General features: G+C 46.8%; 1 protein-coding gene across 1 annotated transcript; it reads left to right on the top strand.

Moving 5' to 3' along the window:
* MED21 (mediator complex subunit 21) lies at positions 1–6,505 on the top strand. Its single transcript, XM_054173847.1, has 4 exons — positions 1–89; positions 404–518; positions 1,621–1,721; positions 5,871–6,505. Exons 1-4 carry the CDS (start codon positions 48–50, stop codon positions 6,045–6,047), a joined length of 435 nt encoding a protein of 144 aa, XP_054029822.1. The 5' UTR covers positions 1–47; the 3' UTR covers positions 6,048–6,505.
* Positions 6,506–22,361: the final 15,856 nt, after the last annotated feature.

Raw genomic sequence — 22,361 nt, forward strand, 5'->3', positions numbered from 1 at the left:
GCAGGCGCTCTATTGGCTGCGCCCTCGGCCAAGTGGGCGGTGGCATCATGGCGGATCGCCTAACGCAGCTGCAGGATGCGGTGAACTCGGTGAGGCGGGCTTTGCCCTTTTCTCTTTCCCAGAGTCCCGTTGTTTATCTTACCGGCTGGGAGCATCGGCGGGTGCCGTGTTACCTCCTTTCCTGCTCCACAGCTTCTGCTACCACGCCCAGGCCCGCTGTTGGCCGTGTAAGGGTGTCCGTCCCCGCGGGCTCCTACCCGCTTCTCGCACTGTTGAGAGGCCCCCACGAAGAGGTGCGGAGATGTGCTCGCACCTGCAGGCCGGGTTGGAGGTGGGCTGCTGCGTGGCATCCACTGAAATAGATTTGGTGGTGGAATAAACTAACGGCCTCTACTCTTACCAGCTGGCAGATCAGTTCTGTAACGCCATTGGAGTGTTGCAACAGTGTGGCCCCCCAGCCTCTTTCAGCAACATTCAGACAGCAATAAACAAAGATCAGCCTGCAAATCCAACGGAAGGCAAGTCCATCTTTCTGCATCTCCTAAAAGGATGTGAGCGTGTTCTGATATAGTACGTTTTATAATACAAAGTTGGTAGTCTGTAGAATGATGGAATCATGGAATAGTTTTGCTTGGAAAAGATCTTTTAAGATCATCTGGTCCAATTATTGTCTAACGCTACCAAGTCTGGTCCTAAACCATGTCCCTCAGTACCACATATCTGCCTTTTCTAAATACTTCTAGGGATGAGGATTTAACCACCTCCCTGGCGACCTCATTCCAGACTTTGAGAACCCTTTCAGGAACCTCCTCTGGTTCAATATGAGGCCATTTCCACTCAACTGACCGTTTGTTACTAAGGCAGAGAGACCAACATCCACCTAGCTCCAACCTCTTTTCAAGTAGCTGTGAGTGCAAGAAAGTCTCCCCTCAGTCTTTTTTTCTCCACACTTAAAGAGCACCATTCCCTCAGCAGACCTACAGACAGTGGAGTTTCTTCTCCAGACTCTACACCAGCTTGGTTGCCCTTCTCTGTATCTGCTCCACCACCTCAATGTCTTTCTAGTATGGAGGGTCCCAAAGCTGAAGCCAGTACTCAGTGTGTGGCCTCGCCAGTTGCAAGTCCTGAGGGACAATCACTTCCTTGGTCCTGCTTCTCACACTATTCCTGATACTTCCAATCCTTTCCCATTTCTCAGGGGCAATTTAATTTATTTCTATGGCCAAATAGGAATTAATTTTAATTAAAAGATGATGATATGTTGCTTTCCATGATTTATATAATCCATCTGTTTTGAGTTGTTATCTTTACATTGCAGTGTTCTCTCTTTTTCTGTAGTGGCAGATTTCCAGGCAAGGATTGAAAAGTTAAATGAATTTTCTAGTTGCTTATCAATACTTCCTGTAGTGACTGGGACACTTGTTAAGCGTTAGTAAATTGGAATCAAACTGTTTTCATTCTCTAAGAGGCTTGGGTTCCTATCAGCTGTGATACTGTTGTTTTCTTCATACAGGAGAATTTTTACCACCTGTATACTTGAAGTGTATTGCATTTTCTGTGCTGTGTGTGCAGAGTCATGCTGATTTCTCATGATGTAGCCTGGCTTTCCTTTTCTTAAAGAGTATGCCCAGCTGTTTGCAGCGCTGATTGCACGAACGGCGAAGGATATCGATGTTCTGATCGATTCCCTGCCCAGCGAGGAATCCACAGCGGCTTTGCAGGTAAGAGTTTCCTTAATGACAAAATCGAAACGTAAGGCAAGCATCTCCCTTTTTGGAGAACAGGTTTTTTTACTCTCCTGGCCAGGTAATCCTGAAAGATGAATAGAAGCCTGATTTATTTATTGTTTTCACGAGGCTTAGTGGAAATACTGACCTTGAATCTGGTTCTAAGTAAGATTATAGGCAGTGAGACTATTTTAAACTTAGCTTACTGGAAACTGCTATCCCTATTATTTTCCCCAGTTGTTCAGATTATCAACATTAATGCACTGTATTAATAATATATAAAGGGTGAGTGCCAAGAGGATAGAGTCAGGCTCTTCTCAGTGATGCCCAATGACAGGACAAGGGGCAGTGGGTGGAAGCTGAGGCACTGGAAGTTCCATGGTAACATGAGGAAACATTTTTTCACTGTGAGAGTGAAACTTTGGAACAGGCTGCTCAGGGTGGGTTGTGGAGTCTCTTTCTCTGGAGATACTCAAAACTCACCTGGATGTGTTCCTGTGTGATCTGCTCTAGGTGATCCTGCTCTGTCAGGGGGGCTGGTCTGAATGATCTTTCAACGTCATAGAATCTAGAATCAATAAGGTTGGAAGAGACCTCAAGGATCATCAAGTCCAACCTGCCACCCAAGACCTCATGACTACTAAACCATGGCACCAAGTGCCATGTCTAATCCCCTCTTGAACACCTCCAGGGATGGTGACTCCACCACCTCCCTGGGCAGCCCATTCCAACAGCTAACAACTCTCTCAGTGAAGAACTTTATCATCACCTTGAGCTTAAACTTCCCCTGGCACACCTTGAGACTGTGTCCTCTTGCTCTGGTGCTGGTTGCCTGGGAGAAGAGACCAACCCCCTCCTGGCTACAACCTCCCTTTAGGTAGTTGTAGAGAGCAATAAGGTCTCCCCTGAGCCTCCTGCAGGCTAAAGAACCCTGCCAACCACTAACTTTCTGCGAGTCTGTGAAATGTGGAGATACTGCTAGTAGCAATAATTGCTGAGCACAGTAATGGGGCCTGTTAACATCAGCACTTTGATGTCACTGTGTATTTAATAGCTGAAGACAGTGCTTTTTTGCCTCTTTTTTCCCTGCAGACAAGCTGCAGGCTTATTTTGTGACTGAGGAGGGCATGATCTTCGTGTCAGCTGATGCAGGGAAAGCAGGGTGCTCCAGATAAAGGAGTTGTTTATCCAGTAGGAACATGTTTTCCTTGGAGGTGATGCTCAGTTGCTTGCTCTGTTAATGCAGAGCTTTGTCTCATGAGAATTTCAAACCTTTTTTCATGTGGTGTAATTTTGAGCATGGGTTCTATTACTAGTCCTGATTTTTGTTTCCTGTTGTTTAATTTGGTGCAACCTTGAAAAGAAATATTCTGACATGCTTTGAAAAAAGTGTTTTGAAGGTGCTAGAAACACCCTGAATTAGGCAGGTGAGGTTTTGGTGGGACGTGGCAGATAGGTATTTGGCTAATAGAGATGTCCTTAAGCCAATCTGTGCTTTGGGTTTGTGGTCTGGGATTTATTTTGTTGGGTGTGGTTTGGTAATTTGCAGATGACACCAAGCTGGGGGCAGGAGTTGATCTGCCAGGGGGTAGAGAGGCTCTGCAGAGGGACCTGGACAGATGAGCAGCAAGGGCAGGAGATTGGACACATCCAAGTGCCAGGTTCTGCACATTGGCCACAGCAACCCCAGGCAGTGCTGCAGGCTGGGGTCAGAGTGGCTGAGAGCAGCCAGGCAGAGAGGGACCTGGGGGTGCTGGTCGATGGTAGGCTGAACATGAGCCTGCAGTGTGCCCAGGCAGCCAAGAGGGCCAATGGCATCCTGGCCTGCATCAGGAGCAGTGTGGCCAGCAGGAGCAGGGAGGTCATTGTGCCCCTGTACACTGCACTGGTTAGGCCACACCTTGAGTCCTGTGTCCAGTTCTGGGCCCCTCAGTTTAGGAAGGAGGTTGACTTGCTGGAATGAGTCCAGAGAAGGGCAACAAAGTTGGTGAGGGGTTTGGAACACAGCCCTGTGAGGAGAGGCTGAGGGAGCTGGGGTTGCTTAGCCTGGAGAAGAGGAGGCTCAGGGGAGACCTTATTGCTCTCTACAACTACCTTAAGGGGGGTTGTAGACAGGCAGAGATTGGTTTCTTCTCCCAGGCAACCAGCACCAGAACAAGAGGACACAGTCTCAGGCTCTGCCAGGGGAGGTTTAGGCTGGAGGTTAGGAAGAAGTTCTCCACAGAGAGAGTGATTGCCCATTGGAATGGGCTGCCTGGGGAGGTGGTGGAGTCACCATCACTGGAGGTGTTCAGGAGGAGACTTGATGGGGTGCTTGGTGCCGTGGGTTAGTTGATTAGGTGGTGTTGGATGATAGGTTGGACACGATGATCTTGAAGGTCTCTTCCAACCTGGTCTATTCTATTCTTTTTGGGGGTTCTTTGTTTTTTGTTGTTGCTTTTTGTTTTGTTTTGTTGTTTGGGTGGGGGTTGTTTGGTTTTTTTTTTTTCTTTTTATATTAAGGCTCTCTTGGTGTTCATTCAAGTCTCAGGCTTGTCTGAAATGATAAAAGGAGCTAATGCCAAACACAGTTTCCTTGTCCTTTTTGAGTTCCCTTGCAGTGAAATTGGTCATGCATATTCTGCTCAAATCTGTGCTTTTCTACAATTAACTATACAACAGCTGAGCTGGACTCTAAATGTCACACTTCAGTTACATCTTCCTGCTCCAGCCATTCTGCCAAGGGCAATGAAGTCCTCAAAGCCTTCACTGACGGCTTCAGTGTTGCAGAACGGGAGGTGAATTCTGTGGATAGAATTTGCCAGTTAGTTTAGGCATGACCTCTTAACTGCTTTGTATGAAACCACTTCTTTTGCCTTTTCTGTTACCCACTTAAAGCAAGTTTGGGTGGTTTTAAGTTTGGAAAATATATTAAAGTGTTAAAATATTTCGAAGTTAGAATGTTACATTCCACAAAATGTTTCATTTCACTACATTTTGTGTGACTTGAAAGCAGTTCGTAACAAAATAACTGGGGGGGGAGGTTAAGTAATACAGTTTCATCTGAAATACATGATTTAGTGGAGAAGTTTAAGTTACAGTACTTACCAACTATCTTTTAGTAAGCCTTAATATGGAAGAAGCTAACTTCTATTTTATAAAATCATGGAATTATATCCACCAGGGGTAAAATCCTCATGTTTGCCTGACTCAGAGCCCAGGACTCGTTGTTGGAACTCTTTGGCAGAATTAACATTTGCCTCCACTTTTTGCAGGTCGGTAAGGACTTGCTCTGACACAGCTCAGAAAGTCAATCAAATAATTTCTCAAAGCAGCAGGTAGAAGAGATTCAGGCTTGCCAGTGATAACTACCTGCAAGGTGGTCTCAGTTAACACCTGGCAAAGTCAGAGATGCAAACCTTTGCAACAGCCCTGCTAGAAATGTAGCAAAAGTTAAGCCATATGTAGAAGGTACAGTGCTCACTAAGAAAGGTGTCCCTGTCTTGGGATGGAGAAAAAGGATCATAGACCATAGAGCTTCTTTGTCTCTGTCCTCTCCAGTCTCAGCTGCTGCAGCTGGTGGTGGTGCTGGCTGACGCTGCACCCACACCCAACTCGCTGACCTTGGTACCAGTGCTAGCGGCATGCACGCTCCACAGTGCCACAGACAGCGTCACAGAGATGTCCCTCTCGTGGGTTTTATGCCCCAGCCCCGGTCACCCCTGCCTTCCAGGTGATGTTTAGCATGGTTTGGAAGGAGAGTTGAGTAACATAGTCGTATGTTAAGCATGTACTTGGTTTTCCTCATTAGCATATTGAAGGGTGTCAACTTTAAAATTACAGTTAATTGAGCAAAAGTCTTCACTCAGGTGCTAAACCATGTCCCTCAGCACCACATCTTTGCATCTTTACAGCATTTCCAGGCATGGGGATTCAAGCACCTCCCTGGGCAGCCTACTCCAGTCTTGGAGAGCTCTGTTTCCCCCACGTGGTTGTGTGCTGGTTTAGGCTACGGCTCATAACACATTGTTTCTTTCCAGTTCGGTGGCTGAAGAGAGAATCTTGCTCTTGTCTGGGGAGCATTCCCTGGTTTATCCCCATCCTTTAGCAGCTCAGTCAGATTTGTGTTCCAGTTAAATATCCTTACCCTTCTCCCTTTTGCAGGCTGCTAGTCTGTATCGACTGGAAGAAGAAAATCACGAAGCGGCTGCCCGCCTGGAGGAGGTAGTCTACCGCGGGGATATGCTGCTGGAGAAGATCCAGAGTGCCCTGGCAGACATCGCCCAGTCCCAGCTGAAGACACGAAGCGGCTCTCACAGCCAGCCCCTGCCAGATTCATAGCACCAGGTGACAGAGCAGCCCCACGAAGCCCAGCTGCCACTTCCTATGGGGACACACAGCTCTGCGTCCAGCCTGGCTCCTCTGGGGCTCTCAAGTGCTGTGGTTGCTGTTAACAACATCTTCTGTCAAACCTCACACTGCAGCTTTTGTGTGAGGAGCACTTCTGTTGTAGAATTGGTGGTACTGGTCTAGAGCTACATGTATTTATGTATGCTTCCTTGACTTAAAATACTCATTTCTGAGCTTTCTGTTCATAAATATGTCTGAGTTCAGTCTGGTTTGTTGCCTTGATTACACAAACTGTAGTCCCTAAAAGGAATTCAGAAGGAAAACACTAATCACAGAACAGTAGGGTTTGGAAGGGACTCCTGAAGATCATCTAATTGAACCCCTCTGCTAGAGCAGGGTCACTGGAGTAAATCACACAAACACATCCAGGTGGCTTTGGAATGCCTCCAGAGATAGACTCTGCAGCTTCTCTGCAGAGCCTGTTCAGTGCTCTGCCACTCTCAAAGGGAAGAATTTTTCCTCAGGCTTATATGGAACTCTGTGTTCCAGTTTGTGTCTGTTGCCCATTGTCCTGTTGCTGGACTCCACTGAGAAGAGCCTGGCTTCTCTTCCTGGCACATACCTTTTAGGTATTTATAAGCATTAATGAGATCCCTCTCAGTCTCCTCCAGGCTACACAGCCCCAGCTCTCAGCCTTTTTTCATAAGGTAGATTTTCCAGTCCCACTCAGCATCTTAGTGGCTCTCCACTGGACTTTCTCTACTAGTTTCTTGTCCTTGAACTGGGGAGCCCAGAACCTAGTGCAGAATTCCATATGAGCTTAAGAGTATGGTAAAAAGGAGGCCGATGGGAGATCTTGCTCTCTACAATTCCTCAAAAGGAGGTGGCAGTGAGGTGGGTGTTGGTGTTTTCTCCCTAGTAACAAGAGAGGATGAGAGGAAAAGGCCTCAATGCACTAAGGGAGGTTTAGATTGGATATTAGAAGAAACATTTTCTCTGAAAGGGTTCTCAAAGACTGGAATAAGGTTCCCAAGAAGGTTGTTGAATTCCCATCCCTGGAGGCAGAGATGTGGTGCTGAAGGGCATGGGTTTGGAGCAGATTTGGCAGGGTTCAAGAACGGTTGAACTCAATGATCATAAAGGTCTTTTCCAAGCAGAACAATTCCATGATTCTGCCTCAATTCTGTTAAATTTGGCAACCTTTCCTGTGGGAGGTGGTGCACTCTTCAGTAGCAATGCAGTTCTTACAACATCCTAGCTTAACCAGAGAGAATCAGTACCTTACTCATGTCTAGTGTAGTGAACGTTGCCAACTTTAATAGAGATGCAGTCTGTGGTGCAGCTAAGTAATTCAATAAAGCAAGAGAGCCAAAATTGCTCTTTTTTTTCTTGAGACCTAATGTAGTATTTTGGTGACTGAGTAGTACTGCAAGATGCACAACCCCAGGAGTTCTTGTGTGTTGTTTTGCTGGACTATTCACTGAGCGAGTCGTTCGTCATTGGAATGTGCTGCCCAGGGAGGTGGTGGAGTCACCGTCCCTGGAGGTGTTCAAGAGGGGATTGGATGTGGCACTTGGTGCCATGGTCTAGTCATGAGGTCTGTGGTGACAGGTTGGACTTGATGATCTTTGAGGTCTGTTCCAACCTTGGTGATACTGTGGTACTGTGATCTGTTGTGAGGCTATACCTGTTCTTTCACCGTCTGCAGCTCACTCAGTGAGGTGCTCTGGCACAAAGGAAAAAACACTGATTTGCTACAGCTGTCTAAGGTACAAAGCATCAGAGTGGGGTTTGGACATGTGAATTCCTTTCTCAGATATGCTGATTTGTCCAGCCCCTGATGGTGAGGTTTAAAATCTTTGTTTGCAAACCATTGTGTGATGGTAGTGGTAATGGTAGGGGGCTATTCATGCAAGAGTTGTAGGGCATGCAGGGTGACTGGGTCTGTACCATTTAGCACTCCACTTTCAGTACCAAAAAAAAACCTGGAAAGGGGAAGCAAATGCCTTTGGCAAAAGGTGGCTTATCTTCCCTGAGCAGTCTTGACTGCTTCCAAACTTTCAGTGTTGGGGAGAGCATTCTGATGTAGCAGCTGCTAACAAATATATCAAGCTACACGTGAGAGAGCAATAAAAGGAAACTTTGGTTGAGACAAGAGAATAAATGGAGATAAAGCATCATGAGAAGAAAGGGACTGAGCAAGAAATGAAACAGCACTGCATATTATGTTAGACAAGGAGTACTGCTCTGTTACAAACTATGTTGAAAGACAGCACAGAGCATAATCCATTGAAAAACTTTCTCAACCACTTCAAATGAGGAGCTTCTCATGCTGGGAATACATGCAGCCTACTGTCAAAGATGTTGGAATCAGTAAATATAAGCAACTGATTAAAGCCTGATGTTCTTTACTACAAACCACCAGGCTTGGAGCAAAAGAACACCTTGCAGCAGCTGGTCTTATTTTCAGATGTAAGAATGCAGCTACACTTGTTTGTAAAGATGATGAAAAAGTGCATTAACACTTACTTCAGCTTCCTGTCTCTATGGAGTTAATCCTGGCCTGCTATTGCAGGTGGTCTTTGGAAATCTGGAAACTTAAGCTTTGTGTGTAGCATGAGGAGGGTCTTGGCCATCCCTGGAGAATTGATACTGAAGGATTTTGGGACCTTGCAACAATAAAGGCCAGAGACTGCCTGGCTGGGGAGCAGCAGTGCTCAAAAGGACCTAGGGGTCTTGGCAAACAGCAAGCTGAATTTGAGCCAGCAGCTGGCCCTGGCAATGAAAGTCAGACCAACAGCATTCTGGATTGTATCAGTGGGAGTAGAGCCAGTAGATTGAGGAAAGTGATTACTTGGCTCTGCTCTGCACTTACTAGACTCCAACATCAGAACGATGTGGATGAACAACAAGTTCAGCAGATGTCACCACAATGGCATAAACTGAAGCACCTCTTCCATGAGAAGAGGCTGCGTGAGCTAGGCTGGGAAAAGAGATGGCTTTTGGGGATGTAACCTGCTCATACCTAAGGGGAAGTTATGGAAAAGACAGAGCCAGCCTCTTCATGGAGGTGCATGGCAAAAGAATGACAGATGGTGAGCACAAACTGAAACAACAGAGGTTCATACTGGTCACAAGGAACAGGCCTTTCCACATTAGGACAGTTAAGTTTTGGAACATAGTCCTCAGAGATGTTGGAAATCCCAGAAGTTTCTCAAGGCTGGATAAAGCTCTGAGCAACCTCATCTGACCTCACAGCTGACCCAGTTTTGTGCAGCAGGTTGAAGTGGACACCTAAGGTCCCTTCTGACCTGACACTATGGATACTAGGCACGTTAGCTCTTTCAGAAAGGACCAAGAAAGTCATTGTCCCCTTTCTAGAAAGGCACATCTGAAGGACAAGAAAACTTGAAGTGTCTGGTGTCAGCCTCATTCTTATTGATGAGATTTTTGTGATACAGCTCTCTCCACTGGAAGCCCATCAAGCTGATCCTATGTGTGGTGTGAAATTCCATGCTGCAGTGAGCCAAGTTTCCAACAGGTGCCCATGGAGAGCTTGATATGCAAAATCCTCATCCTACACTTAGAGGAAATTGATCTGTCAGATGATGCTGACTCGCTGCTAGACAAAGCCACGCTCTTTCAAAGAAAGCATTTTTAGCCTGGCTTTACAGAGCTTGTGCTGCAGCCTTACGTAAGAAATCGTGAAAGCCCTGTTTCCAGGCACCAAACCTCAGACTAGTGCAAAAGTGTGATTCTACTTTTTCTGTCAGATCTATGGAAGGAAGTTTAAATTACTTTTGTTGACTTCAGAACTAATTGTTTGACTGACTGGCCCTTTTTACCTCTAACCCAGAGGACTATGTTCTAGAAACAAAGGGCACACAAAGCACAGTTTGCAAATGAGGTGAGGTTCTTTCATTCTTCACATGTGTCAGCCACCCTGGTTTGTGTGCTTGCCATGAGCAGCATCTGTGGTGGCAATGATCTTCAGGAAGTTGATAGAATAGAATAGAACACAACACAACACAACACAACACAACACAACACAACACAACACAACACAACACAACACAACAGGTTGGAAGAGACCTTCAAGATCATCGTGTCCAACCAATCAACCAATCCAACACCACCTAATCAATTAAACCATGGCACCAAGCACCCCATCAAGTCTCCTCCTGAACACCTCCAGGGATGGTGACTCCACCACCTCCCCAGGCAGCCCATTCCAATGGGCAATTACTCTCTCTGTACAGAACTTCTTCCCTCTGTACAGAACTTCTTCCTAACATCCAGCCTAAACCTCCCCTGGCAGAGCCGGAGACTGTGTCCTCTTGTTCTGGTGCTGGTTGCCTGGGAGAAGAAACCAACATCTGCCTGTCTCCAACCTCCCTTCAGGTAGTTGTAGAGAGCAATAAGGTCACCCCTGAGTCTCCTCTTCTCCAGGCTAAGCAACCCCAGCTCCCTCAGCCTCTCCTCACAGGGCTGTGTTCCAAACCCCTCACCAACTTTGTTGCCCTTCTCTGGACACGTTCCAGCAAGTCAACCTCCTTCCTAAACTGAGGGGCCCAGAACTGGACACAGGACTCGAGGTGTGGCCTAACCAGTGCAGTGTACAGGGGCAGAATGACCTCCCTGCTCCTGCTGGCCACACTGTTCTTGATGCAGGCCAGGATGCCATTGGCCCTCCTGGCTGCCTGGGCACACTGCAGGCTCATGTTCAGCCTACCATCAACCAGCACCCCCAGGTGCCTCTCTGCCTGGCTGCTCTCAGCCACTCTGACCCCAGCCTGTAGCACTGCCTGGGGTTGCTGTGGCCAATGTGCAGAACCTGGCACTTGGATGTGTTCTGTCTCCTGCCCTTGGCCTCTGCCCATCTGCCCAGCCTGTCGAGGTCCCTCTGCAGAGCCTCTCCACCCTCCAGCAGATCAACTCCTGCGCCCAGCTTGGTGTCGTCAGCAAATTTACTGATGATAGACTCAATGCCCTCATCCAGATCATCAATGAAGTTGTTAAAGAGCACAGGGCCAAGCACTGATCCCTGGGGCACACCACTGGTGACTGGCTGCCAGCTGGCTGTGGCACCATTCACCACCACTCTCTGGGCTCAGCCTCCAGCCAGTTCCTAACCCATCGCAGTGTGCTCCCATCCAAGCCATGGGCTGACAGCTTGGCCAGGAGTTTGCTGTGGGGGACGGTGTCAAAGGCCTTGCTGAGGTCCAGGCAGACTACATCCACAGCCTGCCCCACATCCACCAGGGAGTCACCTGCTCATAAAAGGAGATCAGGTTGGTCAGGCAGGACCTGCCCTTCCTAAAGCCATGCTGGCTGGGCCTGATCCCTTGGCCATCCTGTAAGTGCTGTGTGATGGCACTCAAGATGATGTGACATGCTACAAGGAGTGTAGCTTCCCAATCATTCCTTGCTGTTTGTGCATGCTTTCATGCAGGTTTTATGTTTGCCTTTGTTTCTTGGATAGCCTCCTAGGAAGACTTGCTTGTTAATGGTAGCTGAACAAGCAGATGAAGAATTTTGTCTTCTTGCTGCTCCTGTACTCAACCAGCACAGCCAGGCAGCCCAGCATGTTCAGCTGCACTGAGCACAAAAGGGCTGTCTGGTTTAGAACTGTTTAGATTGTCACCATGCTTCTTCAAAATTCCTCTTTATAGCTAGCACTCAGGTAACACAACAGTACCAACAGATCCTCCCCTCACTATTTTAACTTGATATTTACTTGCTACACATATTACCAGGTTCCTGTGTTTAGCCTCTTTAGCCTTGCACACTGCAATGAAGGTCTAAATGAATTAATGAAGTGGAAATTTGTAGCGGAGTGGGGGTGGTGCAAATTGGCTGCCCAGTTTAGACTGGATATTAGAAGAAACTTCTTCACTGAAGGGGTTCTCAAACATGGGAATAGGCTCCCTAGGGAGGTGGTTGAATCTCTATTCATCTTTGGAGGTGTTTAAAAGAGGCAAAGATGTGGTGGTGATAGACATGGTGTAGCACCAACTTTGGTAGAGTTAGATAGTGGTTGGACTCAATGACCTTTGAGGTGCTTTCAAACTCAAGTGATTCCACAGTTCTCTTTCTTTCCATGCAGGTGCTTTGCTGCTTGGCAGAGTGGTTGGTTTGTTGGTGCAGTCTGAGCTGAGAAGCAAGGCTGCACTCTCTGCAGTCTGAGCTTCATGTGTCAGGTGAGGAAATGGAGGCAAGCAACATACTGTCTTTGCTAAGAAACTTGTGGTAACCTACATATCTTCCCCATCCATCCTTGAAGGCATATGATAAAAGGTGGAGATGTGGTGCCAAGGGACATGGTTTTGCACCAGACTTGGTGTATGAGTATGGTTGGACTGGATGATCTTAAAGGTCTTTTACAACCAACATGATTCTATGCTTCTATTCTGTACTTCATCCTGTGGCTGTGGGAAAGCAATTTGCTATAGATTACCTTTCCACAAGTACTAAAGAAAAATGGCAGTTGTTCCCCAGCGTGTGATCCCAGGGAGAGAAGCCATGTCCATGAAAAGGACAACAGTTTTGAAGCTGAGAGCTCAGAAGAAGGCAGCTCTTGCACTGAACTGAACAAAGGCTCTTCTGTTAACAGATGGCCTGCCATTTGATTTTGAATGCTCACATCCACAAATACTCAACATAAGCAAGACAGGCTGTGAAGCTGGGGTCCTGTGAAGACAGGCTGAGGGAGGTGGGGTTGTTCAGCCTGGAGAAGAGCAGGTTCTGAGACCTTACAGCAGCCTTCCAGTACCTGAAGGGGGTCTACAAGAAAGCTGGGGAGGAACTGTTTACAAGGGCATGTAGCACTAAGACAAGGAGTAATGGTTTTAAACTAGAGAAGAATAGATTTGGTTTGGACATTAGGAAGAAGTTCTTGACTGTGAGGGTGGTTTAACACTGAAACAGGTTCCTGGGGGAGGTGGTGGAGACCCCATTACCTGAAGATATTCAAGATTAGGTTTGATGAGGCTCTGAGCAACCTGATCCAGCTAGGAATGGCTCTGCTTACTGCAGCAGGGTTTGGACTAGATGGTCTCTAGAAGCCCCTTCCCACCCAGTGCATTCTATGAATCTATGATTGCATGAGCTGGCCTTTGTTACCAGGGAGGTTAGCAAAAGTATATGTCACAATGTACATGGCACAGATCGGTCTAGCAACGTATCAGCCACGTTCCCCAGTGCAGTCAGCATCTGAGTTTCCACCACACACCAGCTGTCCCTGCAGTGTGACAGGATAAAGCACTACTGTAATCCAACAGAAGTTTAATGAGGCAGGTGTGTCCCTTTGCCACTGGGGACAGATGCTCAAGGATGCCCCCATCAGCAGAGTTACTCTGGACGTTCGATTGCAGCATGAAGCCTGTGCTTTTAAAGAGTTTCCTGTCCGGTGCTGTCCGTGAGGTGCTGCCAGCTTGCAGGTGGCACAATAATACTCCAAAACCAGTGAAACCATTTCATTGGGGTTTTTAAACTTGCATGCCTTATTATTGCAAATCCTTCATATCTACAACAAACAAACCTTATAAAATAGGAACAGGTTGAGTTACAAAACATAGCCTGGGTGATTGAAAGGCTGAGAGAACCAGGATGTGTCAACAACGTGCTTTAACTGCTCTTTTGGTTAGTGCCTCTGTCACGGTTAGAGCTTTCAGAAAACAGTAACTCTCTCTGAAGGAAGCAAAGGCAGTCTAGCTCGCTCACAGGTGTCTGGAAAGGCCAAAATACTTGGCTCATTGCATGTTTCATCACAGTGTTTGCAAGAATGATGTCAGCCGAGGAAAATGTCATCCCACAAGAGCTGTCCACAAGTTTGCCTTCAGTAAGGTTGAATAGTTTGCTCTGTGTTAACAGTGAAGCTGACCAGACATTCCTCACTAATCACAACCTTTTCATTAATGTCTTCTTGGAGAGGCAGTTGCTCAGGTTTTGCAGCCTCCTTCCTGAGGCTGATGTGTTTATTTGCTGCAAAGGCTTGTAGATACCTACACTGGCATATCAATGGTAAAAATAGCTTCAGGTGCTGAGCAAGGAGATGAATAATAACATTTGCAAAGCTTCAGGGAGTTCTCAGGTTCACTCCACAGGCACAGACATTCAGATAAGATACAGTTCTTGTCTTTCTTAATGGTAGGCTGGCTTGACCTAAATATTCCTGTAACGGAGTTTAATCAGGAAGCCACTAGAAACAGATAGGAGCTGATTAAAATAAATGAAGGGCAGATAATAGAAAAGAGAAAAAGAGTGACAACATTGTGTGCAATGTTTGTTACTGAGTACTAGGGTCACCATGTCACCCTTTAAAAACTTCTCTCCACTTAAGGCTTACTGCATGCCACCTAAGAACCAGGGTGGGTGTCCAGGTGGAGGAGAATCTGGTACCCTCTGCTTCTGGTCAGTGAATTATGTGCTTGTCCAACACTTTCCTGAGGCCATATCTGGATGATTAAGGCTATTTACAGGCTCATGAGAAATATAGGCTCAAATATTTCCAACTTATCTCCAACTGCTCTGAAAAAGAAATTTATTATTCTAAACCATGGTCTGTAATTACAGCACAATTACTCTGTCAGAAGCTGGGAGATAGAGATGAAGAACTCACTGGTAGATGGCACATATAACAAAATACTGCAGATGTCACACAACTGCTTGTTAACCTACTCTTTCTGTATCCTGTCAAGCCATCATCCTTTCTACATTTAAACTGAGTTTAGGCTAATGCAGCTGGATTCACCACCTTGAGCTCTTGGCAGACAGATCCATAAATGATCCCATTCAACCTTTTCTACATCTGCTCTGCAAAGCTTTTCTCTACACCTCATATTTGCCTGGCCTCAATGTGTTTCTACCAGTTTGTGGGTGTCTGACAGGAGCTGTCTGTGTCTGCCAGTCTCCAGTGACACCCTCACCCTGGTCACCTCCTTCAAAGGTTCACTGGCTTTTGTATCACAGCTGGGTCTGCTGTTCAAAGCCTCTTCATGCTGCTGCATAAGCAGTGCTTTCTCCAGTGAAAAAAAAAAGAGCTGCTGTCTGGTGAAAGAGAATCTGTAACCAGGAGCTCCTAAGGGAGATAAGAAACACATTAGCCATGGGCTTTGTCATACCTATTGTCAAGGTTTGGGGAAGGAGATTCTATGCCAAAGGGATATAGAGAAAGAAAATAGAATAGAATAGAATAGAATAGAATAGAATAGAATAGAATAGGATAGAATAGAATAGAATAGAATAGAATAGAATAGAATTAACCAGGTTGGAAAATACCTTTGAGGTCATCGAGTCCAACCTATCAGCCAACACTATGTAGTCAACTAACCCATGGCACTAAGCACCCCATCCAGTCTCTTCCTAAACACCTCCAGTGATGGTGACTCCACCACCTCCCTGGGCAGCCCATTCCAATGGCCAATCTCTCTTTCTGTGAAGAACTTCTCCCTAACATCCAGCCTAAACCTCCCCTGGTTCAGCTTCAGACTGTGTCCTCTTGTTCTGGTGCTGGCTGCCTGGCAGAAGAGACCAACCCCCACCTGGCTACAACCTCCCTTCAGGTAGTTGTAGACAGCAGTAAGGTCTCCTCTGAGCCTCCTCTTCTCCAGGCTAAGCAACCCCAGCTCCCTCAGCCTCTCCTCACAGGGCTGTGCTCCAAACCCCTCCCCACCTTTGTTGCCCTTCTCTGGGCACGTTCCAGCAATTCAACATCTTTCCTAAACTGAGGGGCCCAGAACTGGACACAGGACTCAAGGTGTGGCCTAACCAGTGCTGAGTATAGGGGCAGAATGACCTCCCTGCTCCTGCTGGCCACACTGTTCCTGATGCAGGCCAGGATGCCTAAAACATGCTGCTCTAAAACACGCTTGTGAAGTTCTGCCCTCCACTGAGATTTTAAGCACAGAATTTTCCAGGAGGTCTCCATAAATGGCAGGCAAGCAGTTTGCTGAACTTTGTAAAGTACTTCTGGGTTTTTCACAACATGAAAATAAGCCTGCCTGGACCTATTTTGACCTCACTTCTTAGCAACATAGTAGGTCTCCAAAACCTTTCAGGAAGCATTTTAAGTACAGTGCATTAGACTCAGCCTTCCTTGTGGCCCTGTGTATCAGCACAACCTGAAGTGTTAGTGCAATACCATTTGCTCCAAGTTATGTTTGCTCTGAACTGCCTCTGCTGGGAACCAATGGATCAGCCTTCCCATCATGCTCCCTGTCTGCCCCCAGACTTCCTGGAGAAATTAAGGACCCAAGCAAAGGTCTAAATCAATTAAATCAAGCTCTAACATTCTTTAGAGAATGCTAGTGTCAGCTGGTGTCAGCTGTTGCCAGCTCCAGTTTTTGCCCCATGCCACGTAAGACTAGATCCAAGCCTACCTTTAATGCACCCAACTTCCCTTCAGCATTGACTGAACACCTTCATTACTCTGATGGAGGGGCAGAGAAAGCCAGAGGAACAGCACTTAGAAATGTAGCTGGTTCCTCGCTCCACTGGAAGAAGCTGCTATGGTGGTGCCACTGGTCATTTCCATAATCTAGTACTTCTGAACAGGAAGCAGGTAAGTGAATGTCCCTGGTGAAGTGCTTTCTAGATTCTTGAGAGAGAGCTGGAGCCCTTATTACAAGAAAGATATGGATGTGCTGGAATGTGTCCAGAGAAGGGCCATGAGGATGAGCAGAGGGCTGGAGCTGCTCTGCTGTGAGGACAGACTGAGGGAGTTGGGGCTGTTCAGTCTGGAGAGAAGGTTCCGAGCAGACCTTATTGTGGCGTTCCAGTATCTCAAGAGGAACTACAAGAAAGCTGGAGAGGGACTTTTTAGGGTGCCAGGTAGTGATAGGACTGGGGGAGAATGGATCCAAGCCAGAGGAGGGTAGATTTAGATTAGATGTTAGGAAGAAGTTCTTCCCCATGAGGGTGATGAGACACTGGAACAGGTTGCCCAGGGAGGTGGTAGAAGCCCCGTCCCTGGGAGTTTTTAAGGCCAGGCTGGATGTGGCTCTGGGCAACCTGATGTAGTGGAAAGTGTCCCTGCCCATGGCAGGGAGGTTGGAACTAGATGATCTTTGTGGTCCCTTCCAACCTTGACAATTCTATGATCTCTGCACACAGTAAAGGTCCTTTCCAAGCAGCACACACAGTTGTTACTGGATTTGATCCATAAAGCAAAACACAAGTCAGGGTTGAATCTTGAAGTAGTGCATGAAGTAGTGAGTTAACTCCTAAGCATCTTCTTCAGCTCTATCCCTAAATACCCAAATATCCTTCTCTAACTCTGTGCATATAAACATGTATAGGGCAGGCAGACACCCCCCCCCCAACACACACACACCATTTCTCAGGGAGCACAAATTTGAAGCTGAATTTAATATTTTCATATTATTCTGTGTGCTACTGAAAGGCAACATCTTAGAAGATACCAAGGAAATTATAATGATCCTACTGTCCTACCACTGTGTTCTCAAAATTTGTGCCAGCAAAGGACAGAATAACTGAGAACCACTTGTTGCTGGTTGTCATTTCATCTCACTCCCACTCCTCCTGTCTTCTTGGATCTGCCTCTTCCCTCTCGTCTCCTCACAGGATATGAGTAACTGTCACTGAAGTCAAACTGGGTTACTCATTTCCTCCTTCAGGGAACTCAGATCCCTAAAGCATAAAATCACACAAACGTTTGCATTCCTGCTCTGGAGGGGCAATGAGCTCTGAGACAACCACCTTGTAAGGTTTCTGGCACTTCGTGGTGTAAGAGACCAGAAATATATGTGGCTCAACATCGCTGGGAGAATCATCTGGGATAATCGTTTGGGATATGGGGAGCTTGGCACTTGGCCCCATGGGGTCAGGTAAGGGGCTCTGAACTGAGGGGACTCCCTGTCGGGACTTCAGGACCCTGCGGACTCGCTGGTGGAAGAGGCGTGGGAGGTGCAGATTCTGGAGCCCTGGAGATTGCATCGGGCATGTGCTCCACTGACGAATCAGGGCAGGTGGCTGCTCCTTGGCAACACGGTGTGAAACTATAAAATCACCACCGTATGGCGGGAAGATTGGAACTGTTTGGGAACCGCTGGAGAATTGCTTGAAGCATCTGCTAGGGAACTGCTTGGGGAGTCTGCTAGGAATCCGCTAGGGGCAGGTTGCTGCCTGCCGTGAGGAGCCGCTGGTTAGGGGGAAGCCGTTTTGCGAGGGAGCTGCAAGCGGAGAACCGGTTGCTGAGAAGTCAGCAGCGAGAGACCGAGACCGTCGAGAGCTGCAGCACTACCTGCCTGCCGCAGAGAGAGACAGACAGCGAGCTGCCGTCCTGCCGGGCCCCGCTCCCCGCCCCGGGTCGCGCCATCCCCTTGGCCAACGCCGTATTTACATCTGCAGCCTGCCAAATAAACCGGCTAGGCAGCTGTCTCCATCTGAGCCTTCATTCTGTTCCCGAGAGTGTGAAGTTAGTCACATTAAAGGTTCAGTTGGGCACCACTCAGGAATTAAGCTCAGCCGCACCCAGCCCCTTTGATCCGTGAGGACCAGCTGGATGCAAAGGGAGTTTAAGTTCTGCCAAATCACCCACTGTTGGACCGTGACAGACACGGGGCTAGAATGAGCCCTGAGAGAACCACCTTGTAAGGCTTCTACCACTTCATGACTAGAATGACCTCTGAGAGAACCACCTTGTAAGGCTTCTAGCATTTCATGGCTAGAAATTCGATTGGGTGGGGGAAAAAACCCCACTGAAATCCTGTTTCCTGAAGTATTTTTGTGCCTGAAGAATGAACAGTCATACAGCATGACCCTCTAAAAATTGATGTATTGTATAAATTATGGGGTTTCATGGGAAAAAACCTTGTATTTACTTTGAGGTTTCTTATCAGTTCTTGTTCTACCTGTACTGCTTTACCCAGGAAATTGTTCAGCTGCTTTCTAAAATGAAAGAGTTGTGCTGGAGCACAGTGGGCACAAAGCTCTGTGTGTACAAAAACTCTGTTATCAGATTAGAAAACCTGTCAAATCAGATTGCTCCATCTGAATAGGCCCGCCTGTCCTTGGTGTTCAGAACTTGTTAGAAACCTCCCCAGGTACTCATCTGAATGTGAGCCTCTGTTGTGTCCATAGAGAGAAGATTCTAAAGCCTAGCTAGAGTGTAATTTGCATTTCAGGAAGACTGACTCTATCTTTATATATTTATTTACGACTTCCTCTTGACTTACAAACCTCTCTGAACTATGGCCTTCTGAAATACACTGTAGAACTGCATCCTGGTCTGAAGCCCTCAATACAGGAAGGATATGGACCTGGTGGAGTGGGTTCAAAGGAGGGCCATGAAAATGGGGGTTGGAGCAGCTCTGCTACGAGGACAGGCTGAAGGAGCTGGGGTTGTTCAAACTGTTCAAGCACAGTTTGGGTGCTTATTTAGCAGCAGCCAAAACACTGGTGTGCTATCAACACCCAGCTACAGCACTGCAAAACACAGCCCTAGAAAGATGCTCTGGGGAGAATTGACTCCAGCTCAGCCAAACCCAAGACACCATTTTATCACTTGACTAGCTGCCCTCAAAACTAGCTTGTCCAAGTACACCCTGCATTTGTCTCCACTGTTATGTTTTGCTATCTTTCATCTATTAATACAAATATACCCAAAATAATTTCTACACACAAACTCTTCTAGATTAGTCAGGAATTTTGGGTAAGGTCCCTTTCACTGTGTTAGGGCAGACTTGCTTGATCCAGGTGTTCTAGCACATCTCCAGACAAAATTTGTCACACATAGGATGGGCACTCAGGAGCTTGGTTTGGGGCTTTTGGTATTGATCCTTCAGAGTCTGAAATATTAGGGAGAAGACTGAGATCAGACATGATTGCTTTGCTGTTCTTTTAATATGGGTTTACAGGTGAGGCTGCATCTTAAGACTTCCTTCTATCATCAGGTAAAAGGCAGAAGTAGAGGGGGGGGGTGTCACTAGTTTGCCACGCTTGTAAAGCAGATAAGGAGAGTCACTCCTTCTGATAGGAACTGCTCTCTTCCTGTCACTCCATAATCAGCTCCTGCACTTCAAGGAAACTTTAAAAGTATGGCAAACATCACCTGTTTTGTTTTGCTTTTGCTAGCTGTTGGTACACTGAACTTTCCTACACCTGTGTTATTCGTGCTGCCTTCTGAATTGCATCTCTGCCTGCAAGAAGAGTTTGTGCCTCATTTTCCAGCCACTTAACCAATCTGGTCCCTCCAGAAACCTTTTCCAGTCCAAAACATTTCAGTGTGATAACAAGACATGCTCCTATTTCTATCCTGTTTCCTTGTTTGCAGTACACAAAGGGTGACCTCACGTGCACCAGGACAAACAGATTTCTTAGTCACCTTGCCTACAATTCCTAGAGTATGTCAGTATTATTTACTAAACATAGGTTAGCCTCCATCCCTTTATTAGAATAAAAGCCTCATCTCTAGTCTTTAATCTGAGTTCCCCTTCTTAACAACTAATAAAGAACACACTGCTCCTGCAGGAGGACCACTCCAACTCTTTTTTCCCCCTGGAAACTCTGCTGCATGAGCTTATTGCACAGACTGGAGTTTCAGTGCATGCAAGTGTTGGTCCTGGAAGACGTGTACAATGCCACAAGTGTGTTAGCAATGACAATACGTTGCTTGCCTCCGTTCCCTCACCTGACACATGAGGCTCAGACTGCAGAGAGTGCAGCCTTGCTTCTCATCTCAGAATGCACCAGCAAACCAACCACTGTGCTGAGCAGCAAAGCACCTGCATGGAAGGAAAGAGAACTGTGGAATCACTTCAGTTTGGAAACACCTTTAAGGTCATCGAGTCCAACCACTATCTAACACTACCAAATTTGGTGCTAAACCATGTCCCTCAGCAGCACATCTCTGACTCTTTCAAACACCTCCAGGGATGGAGATTCAGCCACCTCCCTGGGAAATCTATTCCCATGTTTGGGAACCATTTCAGTGAAGAAGTTTCTTCTAATATTCAATCTAAACCTTCCCTGGTGCAACTTGAGACAAATCCCAGGCCCAAGGGAGATGGGTGTACTGTCAGCTTCCCTGGCACTGTGATTGTGCTGCTCTGGAGATGACAGATGCTGTAAGAGCTAGAAATGTGGCAGAGCCTTCAGCAATACCTGTGTTCCTTGGGCTAAGATCACAATGGAATGTAACCCTGGGGCCAAACTTTTAGATAGATCCATTTTATGGAGGAAGTCATAAGAGAAGATGCAGCCCTTGACCTAGATGTGAGCAGTGCACGGTATTTAAGGAGGCCAAATATCCATTAGAGGTATGCTCAGCTTCAGAAAAGGGAACTGTTTAAAAGTGAGGAAGCATTTTGAAAGGAATTCAAAGGGCCAGCTATATGAACTAAGTTCCTACAAGCTGGATGGAGGTTGGTGAGACATGCCATATTGCTAGCATAGTGCCAGTACATGGGACATGGTTTAGTGAGCATGGTGGTGTTGGGATGACCTTTAGATGTGATGATGTTGGAAGTCTTTTCCAACCTTAATGATTCTATGATTTTACACCCCACCTTTTCAGAATGTCTTCAAGAAAGGGCAAAAGATAGCTTGCTTTGTTAGGCAACAAAGCAAGGAAAGCATTAGAAAGAAGGAGCCTAGATTTTTGTTCCCAAAGGAGAGAAGGTTCCTAATGTTTCTTTCCCATCCAAGCACAACGCCGCCCTCCTCTTCCCAACCTGGTGCAGCTCTTCTATTGTGTGGGAAATCCCTGGTGTGTGCCCAGAGTGAGCAGGAGGCAGCAGGATATAACTCAGGGCTTGCTGTGATGGAGCTGTTCATGTGGCTGAGGCAGCTGTTCCACCTTCCTGGGCCAGGAGGGCTCAGGACAGCCTTGCCCACAATGTAGGGTGTATCCACATGGCTTCCCTGAGTGACCCACCACCACACTGCCTTCACCCTGTACTAGCACCTTTCCTGCCACATTCCATCTTTGCTCCAAGCAGCCCTGTTTTGCAGGACTTGGCTGGGTCAGCAGTCTGCATGCTGAAGGTTCAAATCACAAGGAACAGAAAATAACCTGCAACCAGAGGGTTGATCTTAGGTCCCTGCAGGTACTGAGTACCATTTTAGTGTCTCCAGATGTGAAAAAGGAATCCAGTACCTGTAGAGAACCAGCAGCTGCTGGATGTCTCCCTTGAAATGTGTCATTGTAAGGCAAATTAAAGAGAGCATTTCTAGCTCTAAGATCCCTTGGTCTTACAAGAGGTGAACATTCTGGCTACAGCATTTATCTTTGTTGGTTGTTTCATCTCTTCATCACTTAACTCCACAGTCAGCAGATGCCATCAC

This window comes from Dryobates pubescens, chromosome 27 (genome assembly GCF_014839835.1).
Source record: "Dryobates pubescens isolate bDryPub1 chromosome 27, bDryPub1.pri, whole genome shotgun sequence".
NCBI classification, from domain to species: Eukaryota; Metazoa; Chordata; class Aves; order Piciformes; family Picidae; genus Dryobates; species Dryobates pubescens.

Excerpts from the sequence above, each read along its gene's own strand:
- MED21 (XM_054173847.1), top strand. The coding sequence starts at position 48 with ATGGCGGATCGCCTAACGCAGCTGCAGGATGCGGTGAACTCG. Across the intron at positions 90-403 it reads TGCAGGATGCGGTGAACTCG|CTGGCAGATCAGTTCTGTAA; the intron begins GTGAGGCGGGCT and ends TACTCTTACCAG. Across the intron at positions 519-1,620 it reads GCCTGCAAATCCAACGGAAG|AGTATGCCCAGCTGTTTGCA; the intron begins GCAAGTCCATCT and ends CTTTTCTTAAAG.